Source organism: Leptosomus discolor, chromosome 1 (genome assembly GCF_034619465.1).
Source record: "Leptosomus discolor isolate bLepDis1 chromosome 1, bLepDis1.hap2, whole genome shotgun sequence".
NCBI lineage: Eukaryota > Metazoa > Chordata > Aves > Leptosomiformes > Leptosomidae > Leptosomus > Leptosomus discolor.
Window position 1 is genome coordinate 144,272,865 of NC_141391.1, and position 12,009 is coordinate 144,284,873.

Sequence of the window (12,009 nt, forward strand, 5' to 3'; positions counted from 1 at the left end):
TTAAGAAGTACTTAAGTAATTTTTGTACATTACACTAAATTATTAGCATTTGTTTTAGCATTACTTTACTTTCTGCTTCATGATCCTGTTAGCTTTACCTGAATGCTTGTTTTAAATGACAGTGGAAACTTCATTCCTCTTAAAGTGCCAGTATTCTTTGACTGTTGGTTCTTGAACTAGCGATGCCTGTGAAAACAACAACAAAAAAACACTGAAAAAAAAACAAAAAAAAAACCCACAAAAAGAAAAACCCAAACAAAAAACCACACACAAAAACCTGAGAACTGTTTTAGGACTCTTTGGTGCATGTACGGTTGCTAACTTTCTGTTTTTCTTACTGATTGTGAACTTCTGTTCTGTGTGTGAACCAAACTATGAAATGATGCTCTACACGTTCTAACATCCCCTTTAATTTTTTGGGTTTTAAATCTCGTTGGGAAAAAGGACTAGTTAGAAAAAGAGACTTTCATTTCAGCCTTTCTTTTATTTTAGACTGACTGCAATATAGAGAGACCAGAAGCCTTTATAGTCTTCCTGTAGATTTTGCTTCTAGGCATCTAGTCTTGTAGCATTTCAGATCAATTTTGATGAATGTAAAGAGAAAACTTTCACAAAAAAATTTTTCACCGCAATTTGTCATGGTCACTCCTTAAATACTCTATTTTTTCTATAAAAAAAGAAAAATTAAAAAAAGACAACAATGCACATCTGGCAATGGAAAAAGTAAAAGTTCTAATTAGGTTGATTTGCTGTTGTTAATGCATTGCTTTAAGACTTTCACTAACTTTTTGTGTCTGAAGACCAAGGTGGAAGCCTAGCTTTCCTAATCCCCAGTGGCAAATCTTTAAGTAGCTTTGTTCAGTAGGTGCAGGATTTCACCCTCAGTGTCTCTAGGGAATACTAGAAAGCCTTAACAGATAAGTTGATTCAAATTCTTAGGTTAATGCATACACAGATCTAGAATTTACCATAAGAATTAAATCGGAATGAATCCTGAATTATATAGTGAAGTGAAACCATTCTTTTTTTTCCCCCGCAAGAGCGGCATTAAGTATTTCCACTTGCCCATTTTGTGCAAAATAGGGGAGGAATTGTAAGTTCTAGTAACATCAAATGAGTGAATGAATGAGTTGAATTTAGCTGCTTCATGCAAATAATTTGGAAATCCACTATGCCATAAAGATGGTGTGGAATTTGCACAAACTGTCAGCATAGAACATGGTTTCCAGAGTCAATGTTGTTCGTGTGATGTTCGTGAAGTACTAGTTCTGTCGCACAGATTAAGTGGTTGGTGAGTGGCATTCCAGTGTCTAGACTGTCACGAAGCTTGACCAAGATTTTAATGTTGTCTTTCTCCGTGATTAAGTTCTCTCGTAATTTCCACACCACCCCCTGCCTTTTTTCTAATGGGAACTAATGCAGAATTTTGACAGAAGCTTCCATTTTTTGGTACTGCAGTAGTCAAGTTATTGAGCACTGAAGTAAGAGCCAGCAATTCCAGTGTTGCCGGTTCCTGTACATGTTGCGCTGCGTGATGGTTTCGTTAGGGCCTGGGTTCCTGAAGGTACGCTTCTTCATAGTACCTAACCCAGCTGCAGAGCAGAATCTGAAAACGTGACTCTGGTGTACCCTAAGGGATAAACCACAAGACATTGAAGTAGGACAGTTCAGGACACTAGAAAGTTTGGAACGGGGAATAGCAGCGTTGCCCTAACCTAAGGTATACCTAAACAGTGGGGTGGAGATTTTACACAGTACAGTTCTCATATACCTGTGTAACTCGGACCGTTTAGATGATGTCCAAGGTGCAGCTGCATGAGAAAAGCAGTCTTTTGCGTCTACGAAAAAAACCCACAGTGACTCTTGTAGGTGGAGAGCTGCAAAGCTGGCAGGGGATGTGTACTGTCTGGATTGCTGTGTGTTCTTTAATTTCAGTGTGGCTGAGGGAAATAATCTCCCTCCTTGCCTGTGCCCCTCATTTCCCACCCTCCACCAAACCCCAGACTCCACTCCCCTCCTGTCAGCTTCGATGTGAAATTTAGATTATGAAATATTCTGAAAAACAGTAATAAGAGACGCTAACGTTTGTATTGTAAGGACCAACAAGAACAGATTCTTAATGTCGCAAAACTCTTTACAGCTTCCAAGGTTAAAACATTTTGGAGACAGTTATTTGCACATTTTAGGCACTCTTGATTATATATGAAGAATGTAGCAAAAGTGGATAGTATAACTTGAGGAAATGGAAGTAATCTTAAGATTACTTTGAGAGTTTTGGTTAACTGAGTCACACTGCATGTAAAATTAGGGCTGGTCTAAAATTCTTAGGTTAATTTAACTAAAAACTTTGGAGAAATTTTAGCTGAAATGTCTTAATCATCAAATGTGGATTTACATAGTTCTAATAAAGTTTTATATAAAAGTTGGGCTTTTTCAGTGATCTGTAGCTTTTTTGTACTCTTTAAATTAGTACAAAAGCTATTTAGTTTAGCCCTTGTTTAATTAAAAAAAGCCCCACATCCTTGCCACTGTTGTGCAGTTTTGTCTTAAATATTTGTTGAGATTTGGTGAAGCATGTTGGATTGCAGCTTGCACGAGTTGATCTCTCAATTATTCTGTCTTTCCCTATTTGAAATGCTTTCAAAGAACATACCTGGATGCTACCTGTTCCGATAGCAACAGCTAAACGAACATGAGAGTCACTGACCACGTTAATACATTAAATTGCCATGTGTCAGGGAGTAACACCTTCTTACAGTAGCTTTATGTAACTCTGGCGAACACCTTTATCATTGGTTTTATCATAACTGAAAGTTAATTATTTTGACCAGCCTCCTTGCCCTAAGTTTGTTTTTTTTTTTCTAACTTAAAAAAAAGTTTCCCTGTATAGATTTAGTTACAGCAACAGGACCTCTGTAATGGGTAAATACTGACACACAATCTTCTGCTTTTGTCTGTACTATGAAGCAATACAATTATTACCTTCAAAGACCATCAAACTGCAAACAAATCATTTTGTCTGAAGTTTACATAAAGCTACATAGATGGTAAATCTTTCCTAACATTTCTTTATTCCACTGTCTTGTGTTTTCATGTTGAAAATACTTCTGCTTTTTCCTCTTGAGTGCCAACTTCTTACTAGAATGACTTCTTAATGTAATATGTTTACCTGGAATGTATTTTAACTATTTTTGTATAGTGTAAACTGAAACATGCACATTTTGTACATTGTGCTTTATTTGATGTGGAACATATGCAGTGTGATCCAGTTTTTCCATCATTTGGTTGCGTGACCTAGGAATGTTGGTCATACCAGACATTAAGTTAAAAAAAAAAAAAAGACCACTGTTTGTTTTAAAATTTTTAATGTTTTTAGGAGTATGTGCCGTGAGGTGATCTGGAACTTGTCATTTTTTTGTCAAACTGTACTGCTCCTATTTATTGTAATGTAATAAAAAATAGTTATTGTGAGTTTCTGGCCCAGTTCCCTTTCTCTCTCCCAAGAGTTTCAGCGCCTCGTCTCTGTAACGGAGTGTCCCATCAGCTGCACGCCTTCGGCAGTTGTCCCGTTTATCTCTTGTACTTCTCGCTGCCTGTCACGAAGCCGTTACCCTGGCTGCTCCATTCCCTCCCACTCCGGGTGCTGCTGCGCTCTGACAAAATGCTGCCTCGTACCACTCCCCCCCCTCTGGTCCGTGCCACGCTCCGTGGTGGGCACAGCCTCGCTTCAGGTGAGGCTGCGCTTCTCCTTCCCTGGCGGGCGCTGCTGGGGCTGCACCCCCTTCATCACGCCCCAGGGCCCTGGGTTTCGTTAGTCTGATTTGAACTAGTCTGCAAGCTTAAAATACTCTGAATAGCTATTCTGTGGTCATTCCCAGGTGCACGTGTATTTTCTTCGATCAAATGCCTTCCATAAACGCGCAGAAAATACAAAAGACACTTGTTAGTACTGCCTGTGTCCTAGGGGGGAAAAAAGCGTGAAACTACTGCTGTTCCACAAACACCCGCTTTGGCCCTTTGTTCCCGTGGCCGGGTAACCTTTTAGCCGTTACTGAGAAGGGCAGGTTAAATTTTGCATACAGAGGTATTAATTCAGAAAAGGCTTAACCGCCGCGTACTGCAGAGGAGGTAAGTTGATGTGGAAGGACTGTGTTTTCACATCAGTGTGGTGCTAGAGACTGCAGCGCGCACGTTTGGTCACAAGGTAGCGTACTGTCTAATTTCCCCCTTTTTTTTTTTTCCTGTTCTGGAGTTTACCAGCTGTGAAGATTTGCTCTTCCCAACAGCCTTACTGCGGTGATTACTTGCCTGTATTTCAAAGGTTATTTCTGTTCTATCTCCAGTGTCATTTAGTTTGGGGGGGGGGGGGCAGGCAGGTGTTGGTGTGGAAATGCCAACTGACCCTAGTACCTACGGAGCATCAGCTCTGGCACAAGTCTGTGCTACTCGAGCCAAGGTCTACAGAGTGAGCCCCGGAGCGACCATCCGCGGTCAAACTCCTCTTCCGGGGGAAAGGATCAAGTTCTGTGTTCCCGCTACAGCAGTTACACAACATCAGAAATGGGCAGGAGCAGGAACTGTCTTCAGGGTTCAACTACCGGTGTGCAAATTCACCCCTGTCCTGACCCCGTAGTGCCTTCTCTGTAACACCGTAAGACAGCGCCTCTGCCAGCCTGCCAGCGTGACTCTGGAAAATCTTTAAGAGTTTCCTTTACGTTGGAGGAGGTGTCCCTTTACGGTGGAAACGGATGATCAAAGGTGGAAGACTTTCAAAATCTCCTAAGTGACAGGAGAAGCGTAAGGCCGTGCGTCGGCATTCACGCAGACAGCCGCCAGGTAAGAAGAGCTGTCTTACCTGCTCAACGTGCGCGTCGGAGTGCAACAGGACAGAGTCACGTCACCACTGCTTCCTCCAGAATTGTTTCAGACGTGAAGTTTTAGTTCAGGGAGGTGAAAAGTAGTTGAGAAGAACAGATTCCCCACATAATACAAACCCCAAATCCTCCAAGTGACTACTGAAGGGGAAGCAAAGCCCTGATTTGTTCTCTGGATGGGTTGGAAGGATTTACATTTCATTTCTTTTGAGGTTGCAGCTCTTTTATTGTTTGTGGCTTCATATCGGTATATGCAAAGTCATCGGCACTGGTTATTGATTGTCGTCACTGTAGTAGCGCTGTTTCAGAGCTCTGTATTTTCTGAGAAAGTACAAAGCCTCCAGCTCTTTTATAACAAATTCTCCTCGTGCAATTAGTTGCTTAATTTTTTCAGGATCTTTCACATCTTTGTTTTTTAGAAAAGCTGCTTTCAAACGGCTTCTAAAGTAGTCTGCGCCTTTGGGATACTCCCTTCCAAGGTACAGCAGCTTGAAGGGAACAAAAAAAAAAAAAAACACAAACTTTTTTTTTTTTAAACAAATCGAGTGCACAGTGAAAGGGTTTTGTCTGGTAAAGGGAAGTGCTCGTGGCATTTAAGACACTTACATTTTTGTACAGATTCAACACTTCACCTCTTAAAGAATTGGCCATTCTGACATTTCAGTGAACTCTTTATTCTCGTCTGATTTAATTTTTTTTTACCTGAAGAATAACCAGTTTGACATTAGCCTTCCATGGGAGCCAGTAAATCCCAGCCTCATCCTCCACAGCACTTGCACGTTTCTAACCTCGCTGGGCCCTGTTTGCTCTCGCCCTGCTCCGGGCGGGCTCTACCCCGTCCCTGCCGCTTCGGGCTTCTCTTCATTTTTGTTTCTGGCCAGTTTCTCCGTCTCTCCGCCCCTCTCATCTGCCCCCTCACCTCAAACAGCAAACAAGAAACTCCCAAAACCTTCCAGCTGCTGCCCCACCCGTTTGGCTTTGGACATATATAGAAATAAAATCAGGAATTCCTGCAGCTTTTTGCCTTCATAAACTGCTTTTTTTTTTTTTTTTTAACAGCGGTTCTACGCGTTACGAATTGAGGCCAGCGCGTACTGGCAAAACGTAACGTAAAAAAAAAAAAAAGTTAATAACCAGGTAACCTGATTTTTATTTCCATAAATAAAAGCGACCTCGTCCCGCTCCCCTCGGCGGCCCTCCCGGCGCTGGGGAACCGGGGGCCCGGGGCCGCCCGCTCGGGCTGCCGCCCCCCCCCCCCCGCCTTGCCGGCGGGGGCCGGTGCCTGCCGCCCTGCCCTGTGCTTCCCGCCGCCCGCCCACCCACCCACCCACCCACCGGCGCACGACCCCGGTCCCGGGGGGAAGGGGACCGGGAAGGTCAGCCTCTCACCAGCTCCGCGCCCGGCGCCGCTTTACGGCAAAGCCGTAACGGCGGGCACCGCCCTTCTCGCGGCTGCGCCAAGGGGCGGGGCGGGGCGGTGGGAGGAAGGACGCCATTGGTGGCGGGGCGCACGTGGGAGGAGGGGCCGGTCGCCTAGGCAACGCGGCGGCGCCATGGTGAGAGCGGGATGGCGGCGGCGGGAGCGGGAGGTTTCGGGGGGGGGTGGGGGGCGGCCCGGGGCGTCTCTCCGTTCCGGCGGTTCGTTCCGGGGGCCCGCGCTGCCCGGCCCGGGTCACCGAGCTGCCGGCGGTGAGGGCTCGCTCTGCTGCGGGCGGCCGCGGAGCTGCACCGGCGCCCTCAGCCGGTGGGCGGTAGCGGCCTGGGCCCGGGCGGTGGGCGGTGTAGCCGCAGGGCTTTGGGCTCCTGCAGGTGAAGAGGGAAGGCAAGAGCGACGGTAACGGGCGGCTGGAGTCGCTGATGGGGCGGTGAAATGGGTGAGGGTTGGCCTGGGGCATTGCACACGGGCTGCCGCAGTACGGCTATGTGAAAAAAAAGGATTTAAGACTGACAAAAAATCCCCTGAAGGGCACATGAGATTTCCCGCAACCCCGCGCCCTGGCTTCTTGTGCTGTGGTTTGTTACTGTGGCTGCTTAGAGTGATACCCGGCGTGGGGGTAACTAACAAGCGAACTGAAGAGTCGCTCTGCCGTAACAGAGCCCTCTGCGCACAGCCCGGCTTCTCCTCCTCCTCCTTCCCCAGGGAATATTCTCATCTGGGTCATTAATCACACTGACGTTCTGTAAATTCGCATGGCAGTGTTTAGACGTTGCACAGGAAAGGTATTTGTTTGGCAAACCAAAGAAGGGATTCACTGTTAGGTGTTCGGCTTTCTAGAATCTGTTCTTGTTTCCTGGAGTCACTTGGAGAAGTCCCCGAGTTACTTTTCTTCGCTTCATGTGCGGTTTCCCCATGCATGACGAAAGGCTCGGTGGTGGTTCTGTGTGTGCTTCTAGGTCATCGCATGATGTAGCTTATTGTTTTTAGGAAGTGCACACAGGATCAGGTGATGAGTTCAGAAAACACTGAAAAGAATTTTTTAACAAAATTGTGCCTCGAACTAAATTACATATTTGTTGTACGTTAATTTTTTAACAGTGGGAATAAGTGGACGTGCTTCTATAACCATAAGCGTAATCTAGCCTGATAAATTATGATGGTCTGGAGTTATGTGTTAGTGGCTGATCTTCTGCACTATTGTCATTATAGGTTTTCAATAGTTAATCTCATCTAATTTGACAGAATAGTTGTATTTTTTAATTATTATGTTATAATCGGTATCCTGTTCTCTGATGCTGTCTTTCCTTTTTTTTTTTCCTCCCCCCTCCCCTGCCCCCCCGGTCTTCTAGAGTCCAAAAAAGGAAAAAAAGGTAGGTAGACAGAAATATGCTCCATTTCACATCCATCATTTTGACCCCTGCACCCGTTCAGATAGTGTGCCAGCACAGTTCTGTTATTTTTGAAATTATATGAGTAAAATTACAAAGCATTTCATGCTGAAATTAAAGTAAGCATCGGACTTCTGGACGTAATGTCTACAAAACAGTATTTTTAAGAGGATCTGTCATAATAAAGGTGTTGTGACGCCTTAATAGTATACAAATGTGCTTTTAAAAAAGAATAAAGGTGGCTTTTGTTTTTATTTTTAAATCTGTGTTTCTCCTGAGCTAATTGGTCAGGCTCAGTCGAATTCGGAAGAGGAACAGGCACCTCCAGAACACGAAGCTTCTGTGCCTTTTGCAAGGAAACCGAGTCGTGTTCTTGCAGAACTACGAGAGAGAAGGTGGCGAGCGCAGCCGCTGGGTGCTGGCTTGGCAGTGGGTGTCCGGGCAGAGCGCCGGTGTCCGGGCCTTGAGCCGTGGGCGGACACAGAACACGATGGGTAGGGGGGACAACAGACAGAAGTCCGTGGGAAACTGGATTGCATAAATTCGTCCTGTGGCTTATTTTTAATTTGGTGATTATTAAATTATCCAGCCCTCCCCTGAAAAAGAACACATAGTGATATGTTCGTTGGAGAATGGTACTTCTCAGTTTTGTCAGCAGTATATTAAGTCGTAAGAATGTAAAAAGAAGTTGACTAAAAAGTGATTATAAGTAATTGAAACAAACAGATTTTGCATTTTCCCTGGAAGAAAAGCAATCAAAGATTTTTTTTATTATTATTATTGGTTTTTTTTTTGAACTGAAATAAACTGATTCTTCCCTGAAATCTTAACAGGTAGAATTGTGGTTTTTACTGACTCTGTTCTAGGAGAATTTTACAAATAAGTGCTTTGGTAATAACTGCGATCAGATGCACACTAACTCTGGTGGGTGAGCGTTTGTTGTTGACACTAAATTTTCACCACTGTTTTTGTTCAAGCTTTGTGATAACCTTTGTATTAAAAGTTATATTTATGCCTATATTTATTGCCATGCAAAGTAGTGTAAAGCAAATAGCTTTCCAAGTGGTTATTTATATCTGAAAAAATACAAGTCAGAATCAAAATGCGAAATAGCAGTATTTGTAAAACACTTTTTATGTGATGAACGACAAAGATTCTCCTTGATTATTTCTAAGTTCACTATCAATTGGATTTCTTGTAACAGTATTTACCAAATTATTAGGAGCACTCAGGTGGAATGGGTGGGAGGACTTCATGGTACCATCGTGTTCATTTGCAACTGTCTGGACTTAAGTCTCCTTTTGTTGCCTCTGCCTCTCAGCTTTGTCAGACCTCTTTCTGTACTGCCTTATTTACGCCTCTGCAAGGTCGGCGCTGTGCTGCTGTGCTGGTCTGGTACCGTTCTGTACCCATTTCTCTGCGGAACGGCAGGACTGGATTCCTAACAGAAGCCTTTGATCCTTAGCGCTTGTTTACATTGTGATGCCATCCAACTATATTCTTTTGCTGACACCGTGGATGAAACTCGCACTGCTTTAGTCATTTTACCTTACCTGACTGAGCCCTTGTAAGCCCTGCTCTCTCACCAGCGACGGCACAGCTCTCGGGTTAGGTGCCTGGGTAGAAGGTGTGTCTCCTCCTCTTTTCACATTGCCTCGCGCTCTGAATGCATTTACATCCCAAATTTTCTATGTTTTAAAAAAGTAAACATTTGATTTAATTTAATTATCTTTTGTTTGTGTGTGTCAGTGGCAAATACCACTGCTCAGCCAGTACATAGATACACCACCAAATGCAAGTCATTTGTTTTCCGTGACATCTGTTGTCACAGGTACCTTTCCTTTCAGCCTTAGTTTAGGCTGCTGTCGCTCTTTGTTATCTCCCTGTGCTGGAGCCTACGCAGAATGTCACGGTTTAGTTTCTCATGTGTACAAAAAAAAAAAAAATAGCCTTATCTGTCCTGCTTCTAAACAGTAATGTTGGCTGTGAATCAGTTTTGCGGTGCAGTACAAAATCAGCCTACTCGTTTTTACAAGCTTCACAAACTTGTTTCGGTTTACTTCCTGGCCCATCTTTTTCTCTGTGCACCCTCTCTGCCTTTTTTTTTTTTCTTAATTTAAATCTGTTGTATTCAGGCTTTGTCTTTGCAGCATCTGCCTTCAGGAGCAGCATTCCTCCCTGGTGTCATTCCATCAACCCCGGATGGCGTCGAGGCACACTGACTACAGGTGTCATGCACATGCAGTACAGTGGCAGTGTTACCTGTGTAAACACTGAGTAGAACTGAATAAAGACAATTTAGTCCTTAGTAGCTCAGTGGTTGGTAAAGACTGCAACCTGGGGCTGCTTTTGCTGCTGCATTAACAGGAAAATCAATGTTTTCCTTTCTTTATTTCAGGCGCTGTTTTGTAGTCACAGTGCTGATCTACGCGTTTGATTAAGCATCGCTAGACCGTGTCAACACAAAAAACCCAAACGAACACAAAACCCAAACAAAATGATAATAAAAAATAAAAACCCATCCAAGAATCTTCCTTTTTGCTTGTGAGGGAAAAAAAAAAGTGAGGGACCGTTAGCAAACATCTTCAAATCCAAAGAGAATTAATTAGGCTTTCCACACCCTAGCTGTGCAAGGCTCTTGAAGACAACGTGGCCTCATGTGCATGATCCAGTTATCAAATTTTCATGCGTATCATCAGTGAGGAATCTGTGAATGCTATGAATTACAGGACAAAAAGAAGTGTTCTACTTTGATTAATCTGTTACATGACAGTAGAGTTTGCGTGTTACTTACCTTGTCTTTTATTTTTTGAAAATGTATACCTGGACCACAAAAAATTTAGAAGGAAGATAATTTCCAAGAAACCTGAATTTAAAATACAGTTATTCTAGGATTAGCCTAGAGGTTGAGCCATTAACTGGTTTGAGTTGCAGTTAGGATTTAATGACAGAGAAGAGATCTCTTTGTTGTCTTGTGAATTAGATGCTTCTAAATGCCAGACTTGCCTATGTCCCAAAATACATTTCCCAGTATTTTCTAAAATGTTTGAAGTTGTAACATCTACTTTTTTAGCAGATCTACCTGTTGTTCAATTTCTACGTTAAAACAAGAGGTTTTAATATTCTCCTATTGTGCAGGAATGTCTAGCATAGAATAATATATTAATTGTATGTGCACATACTGCATCATGAAAATGAGAAGAAAATTGAGTCTGGGATGTGGTTTGCCCGTCTGGAGGCTTCATTGACTGTGTAGGGAGTCTAAAATCTTAATTCAAGGGTCACATTAGAAGGACAAAGTTATAAGGGCAAATACCTCCTAAAATGTATTAAACTAACATTGACATTTGTTTTATTTTAATTTATTGCAAACATTAAGTCTGGTGGCAAAAAGAAAGTTAGCAAAGCTGAACGACTGAGATTACAGAAAGAAGAGGAAGAAAGGAGGCTGAAAGAGGAAGGTACTGTGCACTTCATTTGTACGGACTGCGATGGCACAAATCACTTCTTTTAAATAAATGGACAGAAAGTAATTTCCTAAACTATATGTGCATCGTTATCTGTCTCCGTTTCACAAACACAGGCGATTCCTCTCTCTTTTCCTGTGTGGGTCAGATTCTGTGTTACTTGTTACCGCATCTCACTTTCCTATTAGAGCTTTGCTCTTTTCTCTAGTTGTTTCTACTGTGATTAGGAACTTCGGAAGGAGGATGGCTGGAAGAATATTTTTTTTTTTTTTCTCTTTTTTTACGATTACCTTTTGAAATACTCTCAGCAAGTTAGAAAACCACAGAAAATTGCGTTTTTATTTCCCCGCCCCTCTCCTCTCAAGCCTGGTTATCCATAGTCAAGAGACGTTCTCTGAAAAGGACCTTTCCCAGAGAAGGACAACAGAGTACTTCTGTTGGCAGGGGGCTAGCTAGTGTTCTGCAGAGATAGCAGTTAAGGTGGCTACAAACTAGGACAGATTAAAGTGTAGTTTGCTTGGGCTTCTGTCTCTGCTGAGTGACTGATTCTCCCCCCACTTCTTCAAGATCTTTCTGTTGTGTATCGCTGTATCCCTCAAAATGAAACCCCGGCTGCGTGACTTGACCTGTCCTCCCCATCCGAACGTGTCTGCTTCTGCAGTTTGGTATCACCACGGATACCCCTGTCTGAATGTCAGTTCCATCCCTTCTACTTCCCTTTCTGCTGTTAGTCCAGCCTGGTGGGGGTTTGGGCATGCTATGACTGCTAGCAATAGTGACTGCAAATCACTAGTAACCTTTGTGGATGGGAGTAGGAGCTCAGGTGGGTACAGGCAGATTTG

At 43.3% G+C, this 12,009-nt stretch overlaps 1 protein-coding gene across 2 annotated transcripts; it reads right to left on the reverse strand.

Moving 5' to 3' along the window:
* Window positions 1-93: 93 nt before the first annotated feature.
* On the reverse strand, window positions 94-6,281 carry ETFRF1 (electron transfer flavoprotein regulatory factor 1). Of its 2 annotated transcripts, XR_015183529.1 has the most exons (4): window positions 6,264-6,281; window positions 5,481-5,576; window positions 4,856-5,362; window positions 94-186 (listed from the first exon to the last, which is right to left on the reverse strand). XR_015183529.1 is itself a non-coding variant. In XM_086466570.1 (3 exons), the coding sequence occupies exons 2-3, from the start codon at window positions 5,523-5,525 to the stop codon at window positions 5,147-5,149; spliced, it is 261 nt and encodes an 86-aa protein (XP_086322696.1). In that variant the 5' UTR covers window positions 5,526-5,576; window positions 6,264-6,281; the 3' UTR covers window positions 4,804-5,146. The 2 variants fall into 2 exon arrangements, 1 of the variants encoding a protein (XP_086322696.1); XM_086466570.1 differs by lacking the exon at window positions 94-186 and having other exon boundaries at window positions 4,804-5,362.
* Between the last annotated feature and the right edge of the window lie 5,728 nt (window positions 6,282-12,009).

What these genes read in the sequence shown, in the direction of transcription:
- ETFRF1 (XM_086466570.1), bottom strand. Translation starts at nt 5,525, where the DNA reads ATGGCCAATTCTTTAAGAGGTGAAGTGTTGAATCTGTACAAAAAT. An exon ending in TGTTGAATCTGTACAAAAAT is followed by an intron (nt 5,363 to 5,480) that starts GTAAGTGTCTTA and finishes GTTCCCTTCAAG; the next exon opens with CTGCTGTACCTTGGAAGGGA.